The 27,151-nt window shown below is 44.6% G+C and overlaps 1 protein-coding gene across 14 annotated transcripts in view; it reads left to right on the forward strand.

Annotated features, from left to right (window-relative positions):
- MAGI1 (membrane associated guanylate kinase, WW and PDZ domain containing 1) overlaps positions 1 to 27,151 on the forward strand; it is a 1,848,723-nt gene that overhangs the window by 1,453,461 nt on the left and 368,111 nt on the right. For 6 of the 14 annotated variants that reach the window (XM_069643697.1, XM_069643699.1, XM_069643693.1 and 3 more), the window contains exons 6-7: positions 1,519 to 1,601; positions 7,101 to 7,139. In XM_069643697.1, the coding sequence (XP_069499798.1) occupies positions 1,519 to 1,601; positions 7,101 to 7,139 (122 nt within the window). The remainder of the gene's footprint in view (positions 1 to 1,518; positions 1,602 to 7,100; positions 7,140 to 27,151) is intronic. The other 8 variants (XM_069643701.1, XM_069643700.1, XM_069643704.1 and 5 more) reach the window with 2 other exon arrangements.

Consider the following 27,151-nt stretch of genomic DNA (forward strand, 5'->3'; position numbering starts at 1 on the left):
ATTTGGCTTGTAGTTGTTTTGTTCCACATTACCTCTTCTCTTCCTAGTCCCAGTACCATGGGAGATTAAGTTAATGTTTTCACCCCTTTTGAGGCGATATTGTTCCAATTGTTGGTTGCACTTAAGTTTGTTATGAGCAGAAGATGCTATGTAAATGTGATGTGCAGTGATATTATGCCCTGGACGTTTACCCATGAAAGAATCATTGTGTTCAGGGGATGTCACAAGTGACCTATGGATTCCTAAGGGATACGACTTGTTCTGTTTAGGTGGTTTCTCGGCTATTGATGTTTGGATTTGATTTTGCGCGGGACTTGTGCAATAACAGCATGTTGTAAGTATTCAGGAATTATAGTCATCCTCATGAAAAGATACTGCGTCCCTCCCAAGGGATTCACCCCTTCACCCCGACAGCCATCACCTCCCATGTGATCCTCCCTCAATATGCCACCCTCAGGGTCCGGGTCGGGTAGCGGCTGCCTTCCCCTGGACACATGGGAGGAGGCTTTAGTTTGGGGGATCAGTGATGGCTCCGCAGGATTCATCACTGAGCCTATACAAAGCATGTGATTTGAAATGTATACAAGCCACAGAAAGAATATTACTCGTAAGTAATGTTAGTTATAAACATAGATATAGTGGTATACACTATCCAATGTCCAAAGCCACAAAAGTTTTGCTTTTCTGTTTTATGCCCGTAATTTTTATTTCTTTGCTAACGTTGGTAGTCTATTAAACCCCATTATCTTTTCTAATAGTTGCCATCGTAATCTGACAAGGATTACATGTTATGTTTTAACAATTCATGTTTTCATCTTCCTTTTTTTCTCTCAAGTTCCTGAAGAACAGACAGTTTATTTCCCATGATCAGAGCCATTTCTATCTGCAGTACTGCTTTGCCATCACATGAGGCTGTAGGCCCCTATTCTGGCTGGCAATCCTATCCGAGGGTGAAGGTGGACTCTGGTGGTCCATGTGGTCCGCCTGTTTGCCCAGTCTTGAAACTGAACTTGGTCAGAGCGCCTCACCTATAGAAACCTTTTCATAGTGAGCACTATTATGCAGTTTTGTATAGTGTGGATCAGCCACCAGCAGGTGTCTGGATGCAGGGCAGGGTTTTTCACTAAACACAATTGTACAACCGAGGGAAAGCATTTTGAAATATGGCAGCACTTTCCTTTTAGCGTTTTTAAAATTTCAAATCCAGATATTTCATGAAAACTCACTGTTCCTTTAAAAAAAAAAAAAGAGCCTGCCTCATTCACAACAGCTGCTATTGGAGTGGTAGAAAAGATGCATTGAGTGTACAATACACATGTTAAAATGCTGTACCACTGGCAGTATTGTAAATACAATTGCATCCTTCTTGAAGAGCTCCATTCTTTTCTGTTTAAAAAAAAAAGTAAAGATTGCATTGTAAACCCCCTTCTGTTTTAATTGTAATGGTAGCACGTTTTGCATATGCATTCCTGGCTCAGATTGTCTAACTTTGAGCACATTTGCGTTTCTGCTTTGCAGCCACAACACAAAGACCACATCTTGGCTGGACCCGCGGGGCCTGAATAAACAGCAGAAACCTCTTGAAGAATGCGAGGATGATGGTAAGAGCCATGGATGGCCGCTAGGAATTTGATCTATGAGTTGTTTTTCAACCAATTAAAAAGAAACATGTTTAATTTCATGGAGTTCAAAACTTCAGTGTGGGGGAACGTCCCTCCTCATGGAACGGTAAGGGGTCCTGTTTGTGCGCGCAATATATCAGTCGATTACATTGAATGCATCCACTAAAACATTCTAGGGAATGTAGTTTGAGTGTCATGTTTGTGTGATTATCGTTACCAAACCGCTAATAATTATGTTATGAATACCTATTGTGTGTAAATGTAATCCTAATTCCCTAAATAGTTACAATAACACTATTTTCAAATGCCTGCACTCCAGAAGTTTCCAAGCAGCCAGTCTGGAAATCCTTGCACTAGGCCTTTCGCCTGGATCCAAACCTTGCAACCTTCTAACTAAATGAAAGAGAAGGGCTTTCAGAATAGCCTGCCCTGGTCACTGTGCTCTGCCCGAGTTTACAGTCCGATAGGCAGCGTAGAAGGCACTGTTGCTCGCCTGAGCGAGCCCAAGTATCTGCTCCAGACCACGATTAAGTGGCCTGATCAAGGTCTCCCGCTTCAGATGGCCTGATGTACATGTTTCCCATGCTGTGCAGGGCACTTTTGGTCTGGAGTCTAGAGCCCAATGTGCAACATAAACGTCTAGTTGAAACAGAGGAGGAAATCATGTGTTCCCAACATTATGCATACCTTTCGTAAAAAGGATTAAAACGCCAAGTACATCTGTGGCAGTTCTACTTGCTTGTTTCCAGACTTTGAGATGGACAAACCAGTAATTAGTAAAGGTAACTAGGTAATAATTAACTTGTTGTTGATGCACAGTTCACCCTGGAAGCCATAAAAATGGCAGCGGTGTATGCTAAAAATCAACATAACATAATCACAAATGTAGATGCACACATCCAGGATGTGCTGCACTGGCATCATGTGCATTGTGTGGTGCTTTAATGGCTCCACTAGCCTGCTACGCAATTTCTTGGTGACGATTGTGCAGGGGACTGCTTAGATTCTTTTACGTTGTGAATTAGTTGAGTTATGCGCCCCCTCCTTACGAGAGCTTCACCCTGTATTTGCTAGAGAGAAAAGGCAAATCCTGGGTGAATTTGTTTAAAATCTGCTTGCTTCTGACCAGTGTAAGGAGCCATTCGCATAGGGGCTACCAACTCTGCCAATTTCGTTTTTCTGTATCCAAGGAAGACACCGAAGCTTCCAGGGCGGAAAAGTAATTCTAGCCAGAAGACTGATTTTGAAGCATCCCTCCATTCTCTTGTCTAGAATAATCTCTGGTCACGTGCTGCTTCTACAGATTGCTCTCGGAAATGGCTCTTTCCTCAGTTACCAGTGGATGTGGGCAATACTCTTCCATTTCAGCCTCCATAATCGAAAGCAGTTGATCTGTAAAGCTATCACAGTGGGAACATTGGATGGCTGTTCATAGCTCAGTAATTCATTCCATTCCATTCCATTCCAAGACAGTGACGAACATAACACTTTGGGGTACCTTTCCTCGTCTTTGAGTGTATTGCCATGGACCCAAAGAGTTGATGTGCTGGACATGTGTTCCTCACAGAATGTTCAATCTCTCCCAACGAAGGCCTTCTCTGTCCATTTTTAAAAAAAACTATTAATCTTTCTAATGTTTAAATAGTTTGGGCGAGAGTTTCTTTATGAACTTTTGGTCTTGTATTCTTTGAAGCGTATTTTAAAATGCCAGCCAATGTTCACATGGGAAATAACTGCACAACAATGGTTTAATATGATTCAACTCTCTGTGGGTTGTGCTTATTAGAAATAAAATCCTTCTAGTTCATTGCAACGGTGCTTTATTTTAGTAAGCAGTTTATAGAAGCATCATGCATAGGAAGTGCACGGTCCCGCTACTTACTATTCGTGAGGGTGCACCTTAGTGTTACTCTAGCCTGTAAGTGGCCATGCATTGATTGGATGGGAGTCCAGGTATCTGTAGTGGCAGAGTAGCTGTACTTGGCAAGTTGATGGGGGAGCAGCAGTAGGTGACCTCGGACGGCCTCTTCTGCATTGTTACGGAGAAAGTCAAATGATTAGTTCACAATTTCCGTTGAATGGTGTCCTTTCCCCCCCATCTCCTTTAAGTTGTATGGTAACTGGCCCATTAACTATGAGCTCTGCTCTTTGATCTATTATGCATACACGAGGCACAATGCTGCTCCCCGTATGTTATTGTTGGGGCGCCTATATTTACTATTTAATAATTATGCAGGACTAGTGGGGGTAGTGTGAATAGGGGAGGAGGTAATTATACACACCCTAGCCTCTCTCAGTACTTTGTAGCTGCAAAAAACTGGGGTGCACGCTGGCCGTTTCCTTCCCCTCTGTGGACATCCACCATGGGTAGGGGAGTGGCAGAGTGAGGTTGCAAGGCTTTATTCCGCCTTTCCCACTACAGTTAGCTTTAACATTTTCCAGTGTTCGTTCAGTTTAGAACTGACTGGAACTCTGCAGGTTTGCTGCATTTTGTCAGTATTTGAGCTTTGATGCAGATAAAGGAGTGTCTGACGTTTTTCTGGTTGGCGGTGCCATCATAGAGGTCCTCTTTAATTTAACTTCCCAGGCATTGAGGACTCATTAGTGGTATGGCGGGAATGGTAACAACAAAAATACCACCCTTTGAAGTTTGGTTTGCAGTAGCCCATTTACAGTATGCAGTGCATGTTATTCACCTTGGGCAATATTTTCTTTGTACCCTATGCTATCCATGCCATTCAAATGTTGATGAAGTCGCTCAAGCCTTGAGGGAGAAGGTGTGGTATTTATCATGAAAAGCGGAAAACCAGTCTCAAACCCTCCCCAGAGGGTCCCAATTGTGAATATCTCCATCTCATTTACTTTATCTGCAAACACTAGTGATTAATATATCGTCCCCCTATCATCGGCCCTACAGTTATTTATTTTTAAAAGTAGCACATGTAACTGGGACTTGATGGCTACATGCAAGCACCTGAAAGTTGTTAGAGATTTGAACATTGAAGCTGATAACTGGGACAAATGCAGGAGTCAAAGCACATTGACTAACGTGGTTGATTTGTAGTTGAGCTAATTAGTTCAAAGATTAATAAAAAAGGCAGGCCACCTGCTAGACCTACTTTTCTATATAATCTTGGAAAACATAACTTTAGAAGATTTTGTCTGAATTCTGATGACCAAAAACGAAGGTTAATATTCCCCCTCAAGGGCCTGGTGGGGTAGCCTGTGGAATTATTTTATCAGAAAAAGGCAAAACCTCTATAATGAGAGCGAATGCTATAGCAGTCAAAAAGGGAAGAGTTAAGCACCTGGCCAAACGCCATTAGAAAATCCCGAGCACATACTGGACACATGTCCACCTTTGTCTGTCGAACGCTGTAATATTTAGTTCTGGAGATACTCTAGTTTGCTTCTAGATCCTTGGCCTGCCTCAGTCCACAAGGAAATGGCGGCAGCTCCACCCATAGCCACATATCAAAGACTGCTACTCATCTCCTCCATACTCAATGGAGAGGCCCCTTTAAGATTTTTAAATTGGCAACCATAACACGTGTGCTAAAAAAATAAATGCAAGCAGATTCATCTGATTATGCAGACTTCAGACAGTATTGCACCTCCCACTCCCAGAAAAATGATTTCCGACGACAGCCACAAAATTGTTTCAAAACATTGAGGAGCCCGCTGGACCAGCTAAGCTGCGGCTCGGGATGGCTTTCACCCACTACACTGCACAGAAGCTGTGGTAAGTCTTACTGGATGACCTGAAATGGAAGACGCCAGAGTGCTGGTATTAGATTGCACAGCAGAATTCCATACCCTCAAACATGAAACCATAATCCCCCAAATACCACATGTTGGGAGTCTGAGGAAGATTATTTCATATTTTCCAACTTGTAGTCGAAACTCGTACTAGCCCTTAAAAAAAGAAAAAAAATAATAATCTTTCATGCAAAAGCTGAATTGTGGAGTGCTGCATGGCTCTTCACCAGCAATACTCTTATTAAATGTCTACCTGCTCCCCTGTGTTCCCCGAGTCATTTCAAGGGTTTCGAATTCTAAACCTAGTTGGTTGATGTTAAACGAATTTTTATAATTGCACAGACTTTGAAATCCAGTGGAAAATGTTGCAGAATGTCTCCTCCTGAGTGGATGGGTAATAACCATCTAAAACCCAAGTCATCCAAAATAGAGATTCTCATGTTGGTTCCTCAAGTCTGTTGAAAGTAAATGTGGCCTCACCAGTTTGGTGTTAGTCACCCTGGTTAATAATGTAGAGCACTAAGAGGTCATGATTTACACAGGGCTTGTAACGGAGTCAATCGTGGTGTAGAAGTGTTATGATCTAGCGCACAGCTTTACTGGGCGCTTAACTTCACATGCAGAATCCAGGCAATGTATTTGCTTGTTTTATTGCGCTTGGACTACGCAAGCAATGGATACTTGGTAATTTGGAAAGTCCAAATGCATAGTCTACAGCAGATGATATGTGACTGCTCCTAAGGGTCCCAGAATCTGACCACTTGGCGTCAGTTCTGGTCTCCTCACATTGGCCGATAATGGTATGCAGTACATTTAAAGCACCATACAAGGCACATACAACTACTGGTGTAACTGGCTGGGGCTAATTCATAACTGTGCTCCATGTACGCCCCTGCGTTTGATTTAACTTAAATCAGTTGGTTATTGCTAGAGTTTTCTTGCCAATACAAGGTGTCAGTCATATCATGCTCCTTCGATGCACAGTACCTTGAGAAAATCACTCTAGACACGTCTAGCAGACGCCGCTTCAGTCTCTGCAGGTAATCACACAGCATTAATCAGGGCCAGATGGCATCTTCGAACATTGCGCTCGAGAAGATCAAAATAACATGACAATGTCCTTTAAAATTCAAACTCCCAATTGGGGTGGCTTTTAAAAATTCGAGGTATTTAAAATGCATGTTTTTTTACTGTTGGCACACTATTCATGAGTCCCATCGTTTCTCCTAAACGTATACTTTTAACTCTGTAAATTGGACTGCACAACACTTGCCAGTGGCCATGGCGAAGTAAAATGACTCCTTACGAAGCCTCGTTTGCCCTTTTCTTGCAATAGTATGTAGTATGACCATGCCATAGCCATTTCCAGTTTTCTTTATAGTCTGCATTTTTGTGAAAGCAGTTGAAATGCCAAATGCATGCCCAATGTACATTCGTGTATTACTTTTCACACCAATTCTTCAGCAAAAGACTGATGTTTTTCGGCTACGGAGGTGCTTGTTTACAGCTCGTCTAATTGAAATGTTGCACCTAACAAGTTTTGGGTTATACGGTCAATCGCATTGGCATTGTTTGATGAACGCACGGTTATTTGAAATGACTGTGCCCATGTTGGTAATTTCGGTTATGTCTGTTGGTGGAAGGGGTTTCTCGCTTGGTGCTGGTGTCTGAATTTTTCTTTTAATCTTTTCTATTTCACTTACTGCTCTTGCCTTGGAGAAGAAGGGGTACACACGGAGGAGCTGGACAGTGAACTAGGTAACTCGCAGCACTAACTTCTCAATGTCTGAATGGGGACTGCACAAGACGTGTTTCTGTGAAGGGCAGGTTGTGTTCAGCACTGCGGTTTACAAGGTTACAAAAAACATGCAGTTCAGTGAATAAATGCATAAGCGCTTAGAATTGGGAATTTAGGCTGGTGATGGACGGGAACAGAAGGCCTAAGCACGCATGCCTTTTATAAGCGGATGGGAGTGGTTAACTCAGAACGGAGGATTCAAAGGTTAATGTGTGGCATTTGAATTGGGAGATCGAAGGGACAAAGTAGAATGATGCTGTAATAGGATAACAAGAACTTTCAAGAGGGCTGGTAGCTTTAGTAAGCAAAGCGAGGGCTGCAAGATTTGAGGTCGGCAAGAATTGGGGTTGTGGTGCATTTCATGTAGTAAAAAAACTTGATGGAGGTTTTTCAAAGGAGATTCATTCAATATAAGAAGCGGTTTGATTTTTAATTGGGGCTTTGGTTTACGAAGTGTCTGTGCCACCGGCCTGTGTCTCCAGAGAGAACGGAGTGTCATATTTTTTGAATAGGTGGTATCAATTCGAAAATGTACTCAAAATTCTCAATTTTGAAGCATGATGACAAATAGTTGCCAATGAAATTTGAAGCTGCATTGAGAAGTGTATATTCAGTGTTTTTAGACGGTAGATGAATTTCCATTTTGTATGTCCCCATTAGGGCATGCCATTTCCTTAAGCCCTCAATATTAGATGGTAGATTGAATTCCAGACGGACATGGCAAAGGGTAGTTTTACACCATTTAATTTTACGGAGAAGCATACTACCCATGATATACATTTTACATTTCAATTTCTGATGTCCCGCAGTGATTCCAATCAGAAAGGAGAAACCGGCGGAGCCCAAAAGGGGGGGGATGGATACCTCTTTCACCTCTTTTTGTAGCTCAGGCCGAGGGCAGGCTATACCTTCAGGAGGGGGTGCGTTCGGTGATAGCGGCAGCAAACCAAACAACTTATGTATAAAAGTCCAAACCAGCAGTGTCCAAGCAATGTTGCTATACACATTTAAACTTTTAATCAATAAAATGCAAGCAACCAATCTGAAAACACTAGCAAACCTACCACTCTAAATGAAAACACAGAATGCAGACTTCCAAGAAAGGGCACCCCGAGCAGAGGAGCAGGGTTGTCCAGGCACAAGATTGGCACAGTATACTGGTACAAATGTTAGGTTTCTTAAAAGCGAAGTGGGGAAGAGGGCTTAAAAGGAACAATCCCCTCAAAGGTGGACCAGTAAGGTCTCCACAACATTGAGTCAGGCTTTTCAGTGTTTGACAAGTCTGTGTTTTCGGAAACTGTCTGTTGTCGAGTCAAGGAGTGGCAGCACGGAGTCCAATGATGCAGTGCTGATTAGTAACAGCAATGGCTTGCAGGTGGAAGTTACTGAGGATGGCAGGCTGTCAGGCTGGTGGCACTGAAAGACTCCACACACTCTGGTGTGGAGAAGCAGAGACTGGCCTTTGGCAGTGAGCAGGCCTGGCTGGCTCATAACGGCAACTGGGTACTGGGTCAACTCTGAGGTGCTTTGGCACTAAGATCCCAGAGAAGTCTGGAGGATTATTTACAGAAGCCTAGATGGCGTTGGAGGTGCCCAAACTGGTGCCTGTGGTTCGGAAAGCCAGGGCCACTTCCAACCACCCCACCCCTGGCACTTTACAAATTCTTTCGAGCACTGGTAGTGCAAGAGGTTAGATACATTTCCATAAGGAAAGACCTTGTGAAAATGTCTCCTCGTGAGCACGGTTTCGTGTTCTGGCAGGGATTTTCCACCTGTAGAGATAAGCTGTGTGCAGTTCTGTAATTGGTTGTGCACACATCCATGCATCAAATGTGACACCTGTCTGCAGAATGCTACCACTATTGTACCTGTACATTAAAATCCCAGAATGAATGAATGTATGAGAAGATAAAGTTGGTGAGCAACGTGCCTAGAGATGTGCCGTTAGATTGAATATGAGAGGACGTGTAGAAGTTGATGACTGGGTAGTTAATGATAGCGCAAGACTTGTATATCTACCACAGACATACATTGTCTAATTGTATCGATTGTATGCTGCTCTTAATCGAGTTATTTATTGAATGTATGAATGATATGTCAATTATAAAGAAATGTGTTGTAATTAATATTTTCTTGTAAAGATTCTTCTAGAATCATATGCAAATATCAAACAATCTATAATTTCTGAGGCTTGTGGACCTGCTTAGAATCACATGCTTTACATAGGGCGATATCCTGTGGTAGGTGCAGAGTTTTGCATAGTTTTTGAAATTCAGAATGTTATGCCGACTGGGTGTATTTGTAATACTATCCCTAGTGACGTGTACTGCACCCATGGTTCTTCATGCGTAGAGGTCCCTCAGATTGTTTTTTTCGCCGTCGTGGGCGGTCGTTTCCAACGCGGAGTCCTTATCGCTTTTTTTGCCCCCTCTTTCAAACTTGCCCGATCTTTCTAACTTTAAGATAATTATAATTTTATCATCAAACTTCTACCATCCTTTCAACAAACGCAGTTATACACGCTTCGGTCAGCATCCGTCACCCGTCGACTGCGGAGTGTAACTGATTCCTCAACGAAGCAACAGCAAGCTCCAGCCTACACCAGGCTTCGGCCTCACAGTAGAGTGAGGGGACTTAGTATTGTCACTTCTTTTAGAGAATTCATCCTTTCACTCCCCTTATATACTGCTTTTGTCTAGCTGCCTTTTCACATATTATTATACAAAATGGAAAGAACGCCCTTTAAATTCTGTCCATTGTGTAACAGAAAATTCCCTTGGTAAGACACTCGTAGAGTGTGGAATCGCTGCCTTCCCCAAGATCATCTAGGAGGGTTTGTGTGTCATGCAAACTCTTTAAGACTAAGATGCTCAAAGAGCGGCACACCAAATGGTTTGCGGTCTATGCTGTGATGGCTGAGTCTGACATCTCCTCCGGCACCTTCGAATCAGATCTAGAAGGCCACGGCAGCAGTGGCTCGGAGTCGGATGCCGAAGACTTTTTGTATGAGCCTACTTGCACCTGACTGTTGGACCCCAGTCCCGAAAGGCAGGCCCAGCACACTGCTACGGGGAAAACATCCGACGACAGACACACACACACATACACCACAAACATCATAAACACACAACCCATATCTGACTTTCGACGGGGTTTTGAAAGAGGGCTACCTGGTAGTGGAAGGTACAGCAAAGCCTATTGATTCCACGTGCCACAAGCCCGCTGCGCTTCCGTTCTTGCATCCAGTGCTTGACGATAAAACTAAACAGGTGCCGATTACCCTGCTACCTAAACTCTTGTCGGAGTGTGTTTCCGTAATGTCAAAACACACGTCGAAATCTCAAAAGCCGCTCAGTATCAAAGAAAAATGAACACAAGCAACTCAACAACCCAAAGACGCACCAGCTGCCCCAAAAGAGGTCAATAGATATTCTAAGGTCACCTTGCCCTTATCTCAATCGTTAGAAAAGAAGCGGCAAAGGGACGATCCAGAAGCAATAATGTTACCACTGTCCGAAACACCTAAAACTGGGCCTAGGACTAGAACGGTTTGAGGACACAATGGATAAGGTTTCTTTTGTGTCATTTATGGACACATTCCCAATTTAGAAATGGAAGAACCTCAATCTAAAACCCCCAGGGAACATACATCTCCAGCTCATACCGTTATTAACATTTCTGAGCCTACACAACAAGACATGTTGCAAGACTCTCAAGATCCTCTATAATACCAGGACCAGGTGGATGATGACCTAGGGACTTGGTATGATGACCCTAATACATTTACCGGCTGTGGCCTAGATGATCCCGAAGTTTCCTTTTTCCAGTCTCCTGATGTTCCACCTGAGCCAGGTCATATTTCCGGCATTGACAATTGTTAGGGGAGTTTTTCTAAAGTCCCACTTGGAGATGAGACTTTAGTAAGCTATCCTAGTGGTTTGAAGATCCCAAACTCTTAGCATCAGTCTGCACTACTCTGCAACCTTGGTGCAGTTGGCGTAATCAAAAGAGGAAGATGTAAGCTGTAGGTAAGTACACTGAACCTTGTTAGTAATGCACATCAAAGAAACACTCCTACATTTATATTAAAATATAGATTTATATTTATAGAGTCATTGTTAAATACTTAGCACAATAAACCAACACACATGGGTATGCTTTTAAATACTTTCAAAAGCCACTTCTTAGGTAGTTGCTGAACGCTTACAATTGTGACAGGAGTTTGACAGGTCTACCGTATTGTTAGTAATAATGCGCACCCACAAAGTAATACAGTAATTGAATTAAGTTAGCAAAAACATATAAGATGGTGATTTTTAGGAAGGAAAATAGTTGGTAGTGTTATACTAGCATAGCTGAAGGTTCTAGAGGCAATTCCTAGGCACATGTCTTTTAAAGTCCAATAGCAACCCTACCAAAAAGGCAGTTCGGAGAGGCTTAAAGTCTTGAATAGCAGCAGAAGCCAAAAGTTCCTGCAGCTACTTTCTAGTCTCTAGGATTAAAAATGCAAGAAGGCGTATCTACAATGAAGACCCTGTTAAAGGTCTCGCTAAGGGGACACAAGGAACAGCTTCGGTCAGAGTTAAGAGGGGGTTGCCCTGGACACCTCTACGTGCACCCCAACACCCTGAAGCGACTTTCTGGAATGAGGTAAACAATACCTTTTCCTTTGGTTTGAAGAAAGCGTTCATGGCTGGACCATCTGCGATGTTGCAGCTCTGTACCCGAACTCTGGATTCCTTGGTCTAATGACAATGGACAGGATCTTTCAGCAGCAGTCTCGAGGTTGGCCCTCTGCCAGGACTTTCATCAACTTCTCGGGTCACGCTCTGGTTTTAGCACCTTTTCTGCAACACCAACAAAGGATGCGATTTGCCCGGTCAATCTTCTTTGGTTCCTGCAGTCCTGCACTCTGAGGTGACTTGGACAAGTTTGATTTGTCTCTGTAGTGTCCTTGAGTACTCAGCAAAGGCTTGGATGAATTCAGCCTTTCCCTGACGATGCACTTAAATTGGGTCGCCGGTCTCCTGATATTGGGGTTCCACAGCTCTGACCTTGGGAGATGTCTCAAATTAGTTTTTTTGGGACTTCTTGTTCTCACCAGTCAAAGGGAAGGAGTTGTCCTCTTCGGAGTTAGTCTTTTGCATAGAAAACAGTGTCGGGACAGCAGTGGTCCTTTCACAGCATTGCAAATAGTCTGCAGGCGTCTCTGGTTGTCATTTTCTTCGGTTTCTTCACTTTCCAGTGGTCGACTTACTTTTCACTTCAGTAGCCTCACTTTTTATAGAGTTCCAGCACACACTCCTCTGCAATCTCTCTCAGCAGTTGACAGAAAGGGGCGTATGGATCAGGACAGCCAGTCCCCCACTGGGAGCTCGTGCCATTCAGGCACTCTGGCAGACAAAGGACAGTGGAGTGGAAAACTCCACCCCCATGTCCTGCCTGCCCAGACACTCTGGCGCCTAGCCGGGATCACCCAAGGGTTGTCGCCAAAAGCAAAACACACACAGACCTCCCCCTCCCAGAATGGTAGAATAAGGGCTAACAAAGAACAACCACGCTAGAAATGGCAAAAAAAGGAAGCCCCCAAGTTAGTACTTGGGTGCCCCCATTGTGCACTACCTGGCTATGGACTAGTCTGCGGTAAACAAATCACACAATAGTTGGTAGAACACGTCCACTGCCACCAGCCATGACTAGGAGGTTATCTGTGTGACTAAAAAGTCACAGGAGCAGAGAGAAGGGGATACTAGATATATCCCCTTGACACTCCACAGAAGGTGGTGTGTGCTAGTCTCTCAGTATATAACGTTTTAGGATCCTTAAAAACTGTAGTTACTCTAGGATAAAGAAAATCTGAGGACCTCAAGGGTCCAGAGCACCACTGCCCATAAGGATCTGTGTGCTGCAATAGTACAATACAGCCTTGGGTCAAAAGATTTCTTTTTTCTTCCCCCTCCACCCCCGACAGGAAAATATATAGATTCAGAAAGTTTGCTCCGTGACTGCATGGAGCGGTCTTTCTATATCGATCTGTCACGCCCCTGCCGCACATGAGTGCGCACAGGGGCCGACAGGCACTGTGATCCCAGAGAAGTTGTCGATGGAGCGACAGGTGAGTGTTTCTCTGTGTACGTATGTGTGAAGAAGTAAGTATGTGTTGTGCCGGGATGGGGGTTTTGGGGGAGAAATGGGGAGGTTTTGGGGGGGAAATGGGGAGGTTTTGGGGGGGAAATGGGGAGGTTTGGGGGGGGTGGTTATACCCCCCCTGATTGGGGGGGAACCGACAGGAGATGGTGGAGAAGGGGGGTGGCAGTATGTGATATTTCTGCATTTTAAATCCAACACAAAAATGGCCAAATAACATCGGTCTTTTGTGTTTGGGATTTAAAATGCAGAAATATGACCTTGAACCACCTAAAATACAGATGCCTTAAAGAGGTATGGAGGAAAGTAGAATCCATAGGACAGATAAAACGGAGAACAGAGTTCCATAAAACACAGCCCATATGAATGAATGAATGAATGAATGAATGAATGAATGAATGAATGAATGAATGAATGAATGGATGAATGAGTGGAAAAAGGCTCCACTCATTCAGGATTTCAGAAAAAGGTCCAGAAGTCCAGCAGAAAGTGCTGCGGGTCTCGCTAGGAGAGGGGATGAAGCGTAAACATGGTACATTTCCTCAACAATCATCTTTAATACGATCTACTTTAAAAATAAACTGCTGATCATTTTAAAATCCAAATTCAGGGCATTGTTGAGGACGTCTGATTTTGTAGATGGCATTCTAAACAAAACTAAAGCAGTCAGTCAGTAAATACCTCTGACAGTCAATTAAAAAGGTATTTGCCCCATTGTTGGTTTCATCTTGAAAACTGCAAGTGAATCCCAGAGTTGAAAAGGTATTTAAACCTGCTCCATCAGACCCCCTCTACATTAGAGGCCATATCAAGCAAGATTCTCTTGTCGCCACAACAAGAAAAAGGGCAGGCGTTCCATTGACCAACGCTGAAGCACCACCAGACAAAGAGTGCAAGAGGGTATACACTCTAATCAACAAAGAAATCAAGTCACTGTGGCCAATCCTCAACACAGACACATCCTTTATACCACCTCTTAGGGACAGCAACCCCCGCTCCCCCTAGGGACAGGGTGTTCTTCCTGAGGGCCAGAATAGCTCATCATCCTGTGTTGTCCTTCGTGACTACCCCAAGCTGTTTGAATCGTTCACTTTGACTTCAACCGCAATATACCTTTCTTCTCCCAAAGAACCATCCTTTTGTACTTCAGGAGGGGCTCATGAATTGGCCTGGCAGCCATTGCGCATTCCACAGCTCAGCGACCTCACGTGGCACAGGTGTTCCTGTTGCATCAGATAGGCCTCAAGCAAACCAAAAGAAAATGCAGTATCAGAGTTGGTAACACAGGTGGCAAAAAATATCCTAAATAATACGCCTGACTTTTATAGCTGAGGGCACCTTTCTCAAACTCAATTCACGGCTTTATGTTTCAGGTTTTAAACCGGAAACTCTGGAAACACTTATAAAAATGCCCATAGAAGACTCTGTCCTCTTTGGGAAATCGGTAGACTGCACTTTAGAAACCGCAAAGAAAGTGCATGAATTTTTAAAAACACAAGGCCAAATCTCAAACAAACACTTTATTCATTGGGGCAGCTTCTATACCCATTCTATGCAAGAGTGGTTGGTGAAGCAATGGTCGCAAGTGGTATATGGAACGATCTAGTGGTGGTTTTGCATTCCATCGTTCCATCCATCACTACAGTGGTGGACAAAAGAGAATCTTTTGATGGGCCAGCCTTTCACCACCCCTGCAGCCGAGGCCCTGGTTACAATAGATGAATCGCTGTCAGGTTGGGGAGAAAATTCTCGCCATCAAACCGCAAACAGGTTGTGGGCACAAGCTGTGGCAAACTACCACATCATCCTTTTAGAACTGACAGCAGCACTGCCATGTTCTACATAAACAAATGGGGAAGGGCACACTTTCCAGGGCTGTCCAAACTAGCCCAGAACATTTGGTTATGGGATCCAAAACACATGTTTCTCCTATCACATGATCCAAGGGAACACAATTATCTGATAGACTTGCTAAGCAGAAGCATAGAACTACCATCAGAACACGATTGGCAATTGCATGCAGGCGTCCTACACAACCTCTTCTAAAACTGGGGTTTCCCAGATATGTATCTCTTGTGACTGAAGAGAATACACAATGCCAAGACTACGCATTCAGGTATTCCCAGACATAATCCAAAGGAAACACACTATGGATGAGCTGGTCAGGGAAATGTGCACATGCTCTCCCACCCAAACCCCTCTTCAACAGGATAGTCCACAAACTACACCAGGAACAAGTCAACATGATCTTAATGGCTCCTATGTGGGTACGCTAAACATAGTTTTCACTCCTGTTGAAAATGTCTCTTCCCTCAAAGAAACAACTGCCCTTTCGACATGTTGAAGAATCAGGGGACAGCACTAGATCCATGCCCTCACACTGAACTTGGCAGCCTGGCTCCTGCGGTAAAAGAATTTGGTGATTTAAGAGTATGGAGATCTTTAAAGGAAGCATGCAAACCTAACACAAGGCACTGCTATTTCAACAAATGGAAACACGTTGTCTTGTGGTGCAAATCACACAAAATCAACCCTATTAGCTGTTCAGCTTCTCATATAGTAAACTATTTACTATATCTTCTAGGCTCTGGGTTGGTCTAGTAAACTATTTACTGTATCTTCTAGACTCTCGGTTAGTCACTACGAGTATACCGAGCTTCGCTCTCAGTTTACACCACTTCCCAAAGCAAAATATTGTGGTGGAAAGTGCCTGTGTTTAAAGCCTTCATGAAAGGGGTCAAAAGATTATACCCTCCAATTTCAAATACTATTCCCGGATGGGACTTAAATGTTCTTACAAAGCTCAGGGGTGCCAACTTCGAGCAAGTGCAGAAAGCCAGTCTTAAACATCTTACTTATAAAACGGCTTTTCTTGTCGCCATTACATCTATGAGGAGGGTAAGGGAGCTACAAGCTCTCTCAGTACAAGATTCATTTGTAATAGTGCACAAGAACATAGAGTAAGAACAAAACAGTATTATGTACACATCCACATTTCTCTCCTAAATTCATCTCGAAGTTCCATGTTAATCCATAGAACTTCCTGCTTTTTTTTCAAAACCCAAAGAATTGAGCAGAAAAGTCTCCATACACTGGATGTCAAGAGGGCTGTCATTTATTGCATACAAGACAAAGCCACAAAGAAAAACAAAATGTTTCTTCGCGTCTGTAGTCGCAGGAAAAGAAGGGGACCCTGTCTCTAAGTCAGCCATCTTAGAATGAATTGTCAGATTCATCCAATTGTGCTACTCATTAGTGAAACGAACCTTACCTTTCACGCCCAAAGCACGCACAACTCTGGGCAATCGGGCGACTTTAGCTTTTATTGCAAATGCACCTTTAGATGCAATTTGCAAAGCTGCTACTTGGAGTTCACACAGCATTACTGCTTAGTGTGAAGGCTTCATGAAGCAAGACACAGATAACAGATTCAAAGTTCAAACAAACGTTTTATAAATGCCAGGATGTTTCAAGGCCTAACTTGCCCTATGCTAAGGTGGGATATCTCTACCTAAAGAAACTACGGAACGTCTGAGTCAGTAAGTTCAACTTAAGTCTATGTCCAAAACCTATACTTGCCCTCACAACTAAAGCTAAATAATGTGTTGGGATGTCAGCAACAAAAGAAATAGTGTTCCAAATAAAGTTCTGAGCTTCTTCCAGCTCTGGCTTTGCTTTCCACCTCCCCCCACCCCCTTCCTGAAGAAAACACAGTTCCAAAAAGAGGCCTCGAGATTCCCTTCCTCAAGGTAGCAACAAAGTTCATAAGGTCTTAGGTTTCCCTTCCGCAAGTCGTCGGATTTTCCAGCTTGCCAACATATACTTCATTTCAGTCTCTTAATATCCAAAACCAGTTGCAGGTCAACTTTACGCTCCTTTTGGTTTCTTTACAGCCCATATAGAATGCTTTCTTCTGCTTCATTTCAGCAATCTTTCATACCTTTAGATTGGCTCTCTGTATTGTTCCTTGCCTTTCACAGATGGGGTACCCCTGGTCTAGATGCAGTTGTTGAACCACATGGACCACCCATTTGAGGTCACGCAACCGGTAACCCTAGGCTTTCTTGCCCACACAGGTTATTTTGTAACTAAATTTGTATTCTGGTTCACATTCACTTGGCTTTCTCCTTGCCAGCCTTTTTGGCTCTGCCGCAATGAGTTTTCCTCTTTGGTAGTCTCTTGACTTTTTATGCATACAGTTTACGCATGGCCCTCTTTCCTTCATCACATTACTTTCACACTCTTCAGTAATATTCAGTACTTGCTTTTCACTGCATTTCATGAGATTAGTTCTTTGCTTTCAATATATTGTACGTGTACTCCACACAAATTTGTCTTGTTAATAAGCTTTCAAAGGCTTGTCAAAGCTTTCTTTTAGTTTGATAATCAAGAGTTCTTAGTCTTTTGCTCACAGTTCATCTTATTATTACTCACCACAACCCTTCACTTTGTGTTTACAGTATATTGCACATCTCAATTCGTTCATTCAGCAATTCCTTTTACCGTATAACAGCCCAGGAATGCCCGTGTTCAAGTGTTCTCTTGTGTTCACTCATTGGTCCTTGGCGCCTCCTTTGGGCGGCTGCTTTCCTATTCTTCTGCTCCACATACGTGTCTCCGTTGTATTGCACGTCCCGCTCGCACTCCAGTCTTCTTTCTGTCAATTGCCGGCAGCTCTGCTTGCTTCTCGCAGATGCTGCCGGTAGCTTGCAGCAATTGGATTTGTCTGTGCCCGCAGCTCCTGCTGTGAGCAACCGACCAGGGGGGCTCCCACCACTGTGCACCTCTCAAAGCCCGTCCGGGCCTCAGCGCCACAGTCTCTCCAGGGAAATGGTCGGCGTCCTGGATTCCCGACAGGACCCTCCTTGGCAGCATCCTTCTCCACAGGATGTCTTTACATTCAGGCCTGAAACACTCGGCGCAGCTTCTCTCCTGCAGGTCTCTAGCCTTCTGGACTCCCCATTATACACCTGTAACCATTTAACAGGTTGCAGGTGTGAATCCTCAAGCCCAATTTCCTGACCATATTTAGAGTTCTCTGGACATGCCTGACCCTCACAAGAGTCTGTAGGCATCTTCATCATCCCAGTACTATAGTGGTTGAATGAGAGGGAAAAATACAGGAAGCCATCATTCCCAGAAGGCGCATGGCCTTCCGCACAGTTACCCGACGACCGGCTACATACTGTGGGATTTGAAACTGCATGTTTTGGATCCTCTCGTCGGAGGGGAAGACTAGGGAGTCTTGTGTTCGAAATAGGCGCACCTAAGATTTGTTTTACCTGACTGGGTACGAGGCTCAGTATTTTCTCTTTGATTGAGAAACCTAATTGAAAAAGTAGATTGACTGTCTGCTGAATGTTTTGTAGACACATTTGAGGAGTGTCCCCTGTTATTAGCAAGTCATCTAGTTCAATACAAGAGCTTACAAAGGCAGGGGGAGATTGATTATTGTAAGGAAAGGGGGGGGGATACCTTGTCATGACTGTGGAACTCCTTGTCTTAGTGTCCCTAGATAGTGTCTTCTGGTGTTATCCTGGACAAAGGAAAAAGGCTAACTATTTTCCATAAATATGTCTGGGACCGAGGGTCCATCATGGAATCGAAATGGGGGATACTGCGTCTCACCCAAGGACATCCCCCCCAACCATTCCCCAAGTATCCCCTACCCAGATGATACCCCCTCACATCTCCACCCCAAGGGTCGGGATTCAAGGGCGATGACCGTTCCCTGACCACCTCAGCAGAGGATGTTGGGGAGAAGGAAGTGAGGACGCCCTCTGGTTCCTCACATTCACAAGGTGATGCACAGGTGTGTCAGGCAGTGTTAAATATCTTTTTGCTGCTGTACCTTCTAATGACCCACCACCTTCTCCTGCTTGCTAGTCTATGCAAAGCATGTGTTTCTAAGCAGATCCACAAGCCTCGGGAGGCATACATTACTTACCATAATCTTATTTCTGATGCTTGTATCTGCTTAGGTTCACATGCGCCCACCCTTGGTCCCTTGTTGGAGTTGAAGGTACATAGACAGCCAACACCTTTCTTTTACTTACTCTACTCATGTCATACACTTCACGCTCCCTCATGTCAGAAACAAAAAACCACCTCAGTGTACTCGACGCGTGACAGACGGTGGGTACAGTACAGGTCACACTGGGGACAGTATTACAAACCTGCCCAGTCAATGTCCCTTTTCGAACTATGCAATACTCTGCACCTACCACTAGATGTCAGCCTATGCAGGTATGTGAATCTAAGCAGATACAAGCATCAGAAATACTATTACGGTAAGTATTGTATGCTATATATATAATATATATGTGTGCATTAAAGGCCAAAACTGTGATCAATCCTGTGGAATGGGTGCAGTGTTCTGCACTGCTAGTATTTTATGTGGGCATCTGTAACAAGGATGTCCATACATGTCAGTTAAAATACGAACTGTTAAATATTTCATTCAGCATGCTTTGACAACAGCCAGGCCTGTCAAACATGTTAGGCTGTTTCACATGTTTAAGGTAATGCTTCCCCTACCTCACTCTCTGAACTTAAACTGTTAGGAAAAACATTTAAACAAATATCATAGCCACATGAAGAGGAGCATTACGGATGTGAGTTATCAGAACAATCGTACCACCAATCGTGATACGTACGGGCAGTATGATTGAGTGCCGAAGATTATTTGTTTAAGAAATCCTTCAAGTCCTTGGACAGCAGTTTCCTCAACCTCCTTTCCTGTCTCGCTGCAGTTGTTTGGTTTGATGGACACCATCCATAACTATTGATTGTAAACTTAAGAAGCCATAACAGTGGTTCCTGTGGGTACTGTGGGTTTCATCTTTGGGAGCCTAGATTCATGTCCCCACACGTTTACAGACGCTGCAGTGATTCATGAGGCTTTTGCTCTGTACTTACACAGTTGGAATTGTCAGCGATTGTATATGAATTTAGTTATGTGGCAAGCAGGCACATCTGTGGCTGAGCATTTGTTTGTTTATTGGATATTTGTATGGTGCCTATACAAAAGTGTTTCTGCCAGTTCAACAAGTAGGAGTGTCCCTATGTGATGTTACCTTTATATGGTGCCTGCCTTTCTGGAAAGAAAATTATAGAAAGGAAACATTGTGATATCTTTGTCATGCCATGATTGGCCAATGGCCGGCTGCACCATTTAGCTCTTTGGTCCATCTATTGCCCTTGCGCGTTTGCTTAGTTTTCCACGGGGCATCTATTTCCCAAATACATCCTTCTCCATGTCTGAGTGCATTCAGTCTTCATATATCAAACCGTTACTGTCTTTCAACTGTTTAAACTACCATGCTGAATCTTTCTCTTGACTCTTGGCTTTAGCAAACTCTAGCATATTTGTGTGTCACCTGTGCTTTTTTTTTTGTTACAGCAGTGTAATTTACCCCTTCATGGTGAGCTTTTTTTCCATTTCCTGTATGGATGTGTGCATCTGTCCGTCTCTCAGGCTTTTCTGTTCTGCCCATCTGACACTCCAGGATGTCCATCAAAACGTGCGTGACTCTGCTTGACCCTGCTTGCACCTTGTTCAGGATGTCCATCAAAACGTGTGTGACTCTGCTTGCCCCTGCTTGCACCTTGTTCATGCTGGCACACCTGCCGTGGCCTTATTTCAACATGTGCGCCGCCCCTGCCTTGGATGCATGTTGGGGCATTTTTTCCACAGCCCTCTGGTGATGGGTGTAGGGATACATTTCCAAGTTGAATACATGGTGTTCACCAGAGACATTATAGTCCAAAAGCTCTATGGGCAATGCAACATAGCCCTTCTATAGTAACACATATATATATACTGTTATAGAGTTACACGCTGCCTAATACAATTTAGTCCCACCATGCAGGGAATGTATGGAACCCTATGGAAACAGTTCGGAAAAAACATTCTAGTCTCTGGTTTAGAAATCCAGGTACCCAATGGGGATCAACGAAAAACCTCCAGGTAAGTAGCCCTTTGCAGTAGTTATCAGGCATTTAAGCTTGTAAAAATGTTTCAGTAGGGAACAACTGGACGAAGTCTGTAGGCACACTACTGTTTTAGAGTGTGTAATTGCCAGATCTATCCCACAATTGCAGCCAAAGCAACAACCAACCCACAGAAGTCCTCAGAGAAGGGTCCGCCTTGAAGAACTCTTGTTCCGGGTTTGAGTCCAAGCTAGATGGAGAAAGAAACCAAGCAGAATTTTGACCAATGCAAGTCAATGGTAATACGCGGTAGAGTCTATCAGGACTCCCAAGACACAAGGACAAGTACCCGTGTTTGCAGTTACTGTGAATTTGCCTTTGGTATGGAGGGAGAACCCTGTAAATACGGGGGTTGCTTTGGAAGCCAAACATGCTCCAGTACCAACCAACCAGCAATGGGCAAACTGAAAGGAAGGAAAACCCAGCTACCTGAAGAATAACCTATCAGGCAGCAGCAGTGACACTGGAGATACCATGAGAATGGAGCAACTCTACAAAGGGTTCTGGTTGGTTCAAGGGGGCAGGCAGTCAGCCAGCAAAGAATAGTCCCACAATGGGAGCAACAGCTAAGGGCAATGTTACAACCTGGAGTATCGCACAACTCCGTCCTAGCCACGGAAGCCAAGCCAAATGTAGTTGACCCCTCCCACCTTGCTTGGCACGGGCTCCTGGTTTTAGCATATACAGGTACCACAAGGCAGCCAATGGGGGTGGAAGAGGGTTAGGGTTAGGGAGAGGTTTTGGCTAGGTAGGGGGTGTTGGGGTCACCGGAAAGAGATTTAGGGTTATTTGAAATGGATAGGTATAGGGAACATAGGTAAAAAGACAACCTGTTGAGCACACACTTGCTTAGACCAGAGTAGCACCTCCTATCATCTGACTAGTTAACACCCTTCTTGATTAGGCTATACCTTCACACACATGCATTCCTCACTTGTTCATTCCCTCCCAGCAGCAAACATAACCACATAATGAGATATTGATGGCCATAGATAACTGCAGCGTACAACATGAAATGGACAAAAGCACAAGGCAACAAACATCTACCTTGCAATAGCGTGGCATTCCCATTTGGGAGAACTCCAACCCCTCCTGCCGTGTCATCAGGCGAAGGGTTACTCACTGAAATGCATTCCACATAAGCGGCTTCCCACGAACATGAACATGGACAAGAGCAGACAGCCACAAACAAACCTAAGTGTCTTGCGCTCTTACTATGAAAAATTCCCCAGATGTTCTAATCAGAGCGCTAGGAGTCCGCTTCCTGCGGTTTGCCCAGCGTGAGTTCACGAGACTCCTTTCTGCAGGAAAATATGTACGGTATCCATACACGTGTTACAAGTCTTTACAGTGTGCGGATATGAGCTACCCAGAGAACACCCTGTGTGAGTAGCTTCATAGCCATGAATGAATGTTCACACCAATAACCCTCACACTCCCTGCAGCACTTAACTGAGGCCTGGGGAGAGCTCGCCGGCTCCACCCCAGGCAATGGTAAATCCTGCATTGGACGGAAACACTGCCGTAATCTGCTCCGTGCCCCAATGAGGAACGGAGCCCTTCAGAAGCACGCCACATCAATGCGTGGCCTGGGTCCTGTCCAATGACCTCCAAGAACGCCTGCACACCTGTTCTCCTCTGGCCCGTGCCTGCCACGCCAACCATTGCCTACAGGCAGCACAGGCCGGGGAGAGACTTAAATGGCGCTTGTGAGCCTGTGTGCGCGCCGGCCCAACTGACACCCAAAGGCTCATGGAAAACGTAGTCATTTGCCTGTTTCTGCACAGGAACCCAGTCCTGAGCCGGCTCGCAACCCCTTTTCCTTACAGGCAACCCAGGATGGCCCAAGAAGGAACAGAGGCAGTGAACTGCCACTTATCCAGGCCAGGAAGACTCCACACCTCAAGACGCCTCATCCAGGGGATTGTGCATGGAGGCAACACTGCAAAGGCCAGAAAAACCTCTTTCCCAAGAACAGCAGTCCAGATAGCCTGGACGATTAGAGAGAGGAAAAGTAATCCTTAATCAACCAGTTCAGGGATTTCCCTTGCAGTAGCGAGCATGGGGATGCAGGGACAAAGAACTCGGGGCACAGTCAGCATGACAAGCCAGGCAGAAGACTGTTTTCAAGAGGGTCAAGTAAAACAGTTAAAGAAACATGGTATCAATCACTTTCACTCAGGGGCTGGCCTCAGTCAGCCTGCCAATATTTGAAGCCATTCTGATTGTCCCTAAAACCTACACCTACAAAGGCAATTTTTCCCTTGCTGTGTATTGGGGTGTCTATGGGCTGAGAAGCAGGCTAATCAAATGTAAACCACCCTAAAAGGTGCACAACTGGGCTCAGTGAGCCCCCGGCCAACACAACTGCGATTTGTAGGAAGGCCTTGTTTTCTCTACCTACAAAAGAATGAGAAAACGTACAATGGACGAGTGCAGGGCTTTGTAAAAAAAAAAATGCATTAGCGCCTCAGTGGCCACCATATATGGGCATTCTGCTACCAATCCAATAAAGGCCAGAAGCATGTTATTTCTAAAACTAAGCTGCCACCAGCCTACACGCACTCACCATGGCACCAAAATCGGGTGCTATTGGTACAGAAAAGGAGTTAACAGTGGCAGAAAAGCATCAGTACAGTCCATCTGATCACAAAAGAGCCCCAAAAAAGTAATTCTACTTGTGAATGCCCTGTGCATGGACCTGGACGCACAGTTCATATCCTTTCTTTCATGCACTCAATCTCTGTCATTGTCATTTCACCTAGTGAGTCCCCCATCAGCTTTGCTGGATTTCTGGAGTTATTTTTAATCACTTGTGGTAAGAGGGTGAGCTTTTTCCCCACTCTTAACCATGTTTTGCCATGTGTATTTCATCTGTTTTTGTCATTATGGACTCTGGAGTACACCACTTCAGTAGCCCCCTTCTTTTGTGTTACACAGCGCCTTCCTTGCAGTGACACAGGGTTGTCTTTTAGACTTCCCACCGACTCTATTTCTGGGGCTGACTACTGTCCCCCAGAAAAAGGTAAAGTTGCCATTAACTTTACCTAGTCCTTTAACCACAGATCCAGTACACCCCATCTTACATGGAGTACTGGAAAGGGTTAATCCTTAGCCCTTTTTATCTGTACATCCTAGAGCCTTGTTTTGCTCTTAACATTCAGACTTGGCTGGTGGCGCAGTGGTATCTACCCTAACTTTTCTACCGCGATTATACTGTATAAACGTGGTATTGTTTTAGGCTATTATATTAGCCTTGAACATAAACCCGCTTGACCAAATACTCTTTCTTTTGGCACCGGTCGGGTTTATTCACCATTTCTTTTTGTTAAAGTCCTTCTTGTGTTTCACTTTGCACGGCAAACCAGGTTTGCCGCCTTTGTTCACCGTCTTTTGGCGGGCTTCTGCCAAGAAGCCCTCCTCTAGGTGCCTGGGTGGGCTGAATGTGAGGGAGGGGTGTAGGCACCCCCTGCACAGGGTATCCTAGGAAACCCAAGTCACACTTTGCCATGATTGGCTGAGGTGGTTGTCCGGGCCGGACAATCCCCCTGCTGCGTGATTGACAGCCAGGCTGTGTGAATGGGGGTTTTCGCATAAAAGGCAGGACTCTTGGGCTGGAAGTCAGTCGCCACTGGAACTACAAGGAACCGAAGAGAAGCGGAGAAGAAGTCGGCTGCTGCAACTACCCCGTCCCGGTGAAGCCCTGCTGCAGTCCTGAGCGATCTACCCTTCGATGACCAGACAAGATCCAGTCCGGAGTCGTCTTCCCTTGAACTTGGTGGGGTCAACCAGCTCATCTTCCACAGCCAGAGGACCCCCTTCGTGGTCGAAATCACTGCACACTGCTGTACTGGTCCGGATGGCCATCTGAAGAGCCTCTCCTGTTTTAAAGGAGCGCAACTTTTATTCACCGTCGCTGCTGCTGGCTTCATCTGTGTGGTGCAGACCCCTCCAGACGTCCTCTTTCTTGCCGAAGCTCCAGGAACTGTGGGTCTGCAGGAAACCGACAGGAACCACCGCCGTGGCACCAGCTTCTTCATTGAATAAGGTACTGTGTTCTGCTTGAGGAACTAGAGTGAATCTCTTTTCTCCTCCTCCAAGGCTTGCCCTTGTCTTTTCTCCTTCTTATAACTTTTGCTTCCTCTAAAGACATCTAAGTACTCCTGGCAACGTTGAATCTTGAACTGTCTGACTGTGTGATCCTCGACAATAGGAACCCGGTTCCACTAGACACTGGCTCCGGCCTATTGACTTTTGTATTTCTGTCAGCGAGTGTTCTCTGAATCTGTCTGCCTTGACAAAAGTATTAAATATGATTTTTGCCCCCAACTCTCTGGTTAGCCCAGGTGCTAAGTGTATTTTTGCCCCGGTAACCTTTCTTGCCGCGTATACGCGTTTCTTTAATGCGACCAAGCTGTCAAAAAGTGTTCGCATGTGTATCCCTGCTAACGTCTTTTGTTTCACAACACCGGTCCGCCAAAACAGAAGGTACTTACCTTGAGTTATTCTGTGCCAAGAGAATTGGTTGTTTGTAGTGTATTACGTGTGATTTTGAAATTCTAGAAGTGTTGTGTTTTACAGATGGTTTAAAAATAAATGGACTTATATTTTTTTTTTACCTGAAACCTTGAGTCAGTGTTTGCTTCAATCACAGTAATTGTGGTCCCTTTGTGTAATCTCTGCTACTGCTCATATACTCTTGAGATAAGCCTGGCGGCTATGCTAGAACTTTAATATAGTAGTACAGGCTTGTACCAAAGGTGAACTTGTATTACCACTTGTGGTGTTAATTGTGTGTAGTGGTCCCTAAGGGCACTGCACAGGATTCTGCCTAACAGATGTCATCTCTATTTCTCTCCCACTCTGATTCTCGTATTTCTTCTGACATCATTAACACAGTTCTGGTTCATCAAATTCCACCTCGTTAAGCTTTAGTACTTGGATGAATCTTGTTTAGCTTATGAGTCCCCCTTGTCTGTCTAGTATTCTCATTCTGCATATTACCTTTGTGCGTTCAGGAGCAAAGTTACTGGTACCTATAGGACAATTTAAAAAAAAAAGAAAAATGTTTTTGCATTCTTTTGTGCTCTGCGGCTTACTTTCCACAGCGTCTCTCTCATCTGTGTTTTGTTCTTGCTTTTGGGATATCACTGGTGCCGGATTGGGTGGTGGCTCCTCCCACTGGTAGTATTGGCGTTGTTGTACAGCAGGGGGTAGCATACAGAGGGACACAGGAGGGGTACAGCTGTACAGGGTGATTGGGAGGAGATGGGCAGATGGCTTCTATCAATTCGGTTGCCACGGGTGGGTGTTGTGATGGTCTAGGTGTTGAGGAGTAAAGACTTCTTGAAGAGGTGGGTCTTGAGTTCTTTTTCTGAATTGTAGGAGCGTGGGGGGAGGAGGTTCCATAGCCTTGGGACGTAGGCAGAGAAGACTGGTTTTCTGGTTCTTTCCTTTTTGCATCAGCGAATTCCAAGTCGGCATGTGTCCTGTGCTCCACAACTTTTCTGTCCCTCACCCCCCCCTTGCTTCCTCCCCACTTGTCCCCCTCAACTTGAATAATGATACCTTAGCCATCAAAGCCAAGCCCGCCCGTAAGTGGAACCTGACTCGCTCTGCTTTGTAACTAGCAAGGGAAGGTCTGTCACCTGCTCTCTATTCCCAAACTGACACCCATCCCACCGGTCTCCTATGTGTGTGAATGTTGTGTGTAATGTTCCTTAGATTACAGAAGAAGGAGCTTTTTAGTATATCCTATATTTAAATCGGTCCCCACTATACTTCTCCCCAGTCTTTGCCTCTTACAAACTAACCCCTCATTGCTTGATGTATA

The sequence above is a fragment of the Ambystoma mexicanum genome, chromosome 2p (genome assembly GCF_040938575.1).
Source record: "Ambystoma mexicanum isolate Mex_15411 chromosome 2p, UKY_AmexF1_1, whole genome shotgun sequence".
Lineage (NCBI taxonomy): Eukaryota > Metazoa > Chordata > Amphibia > Caudata > Ambystomatidae > Ambystoma > Ambystoma mexicanum.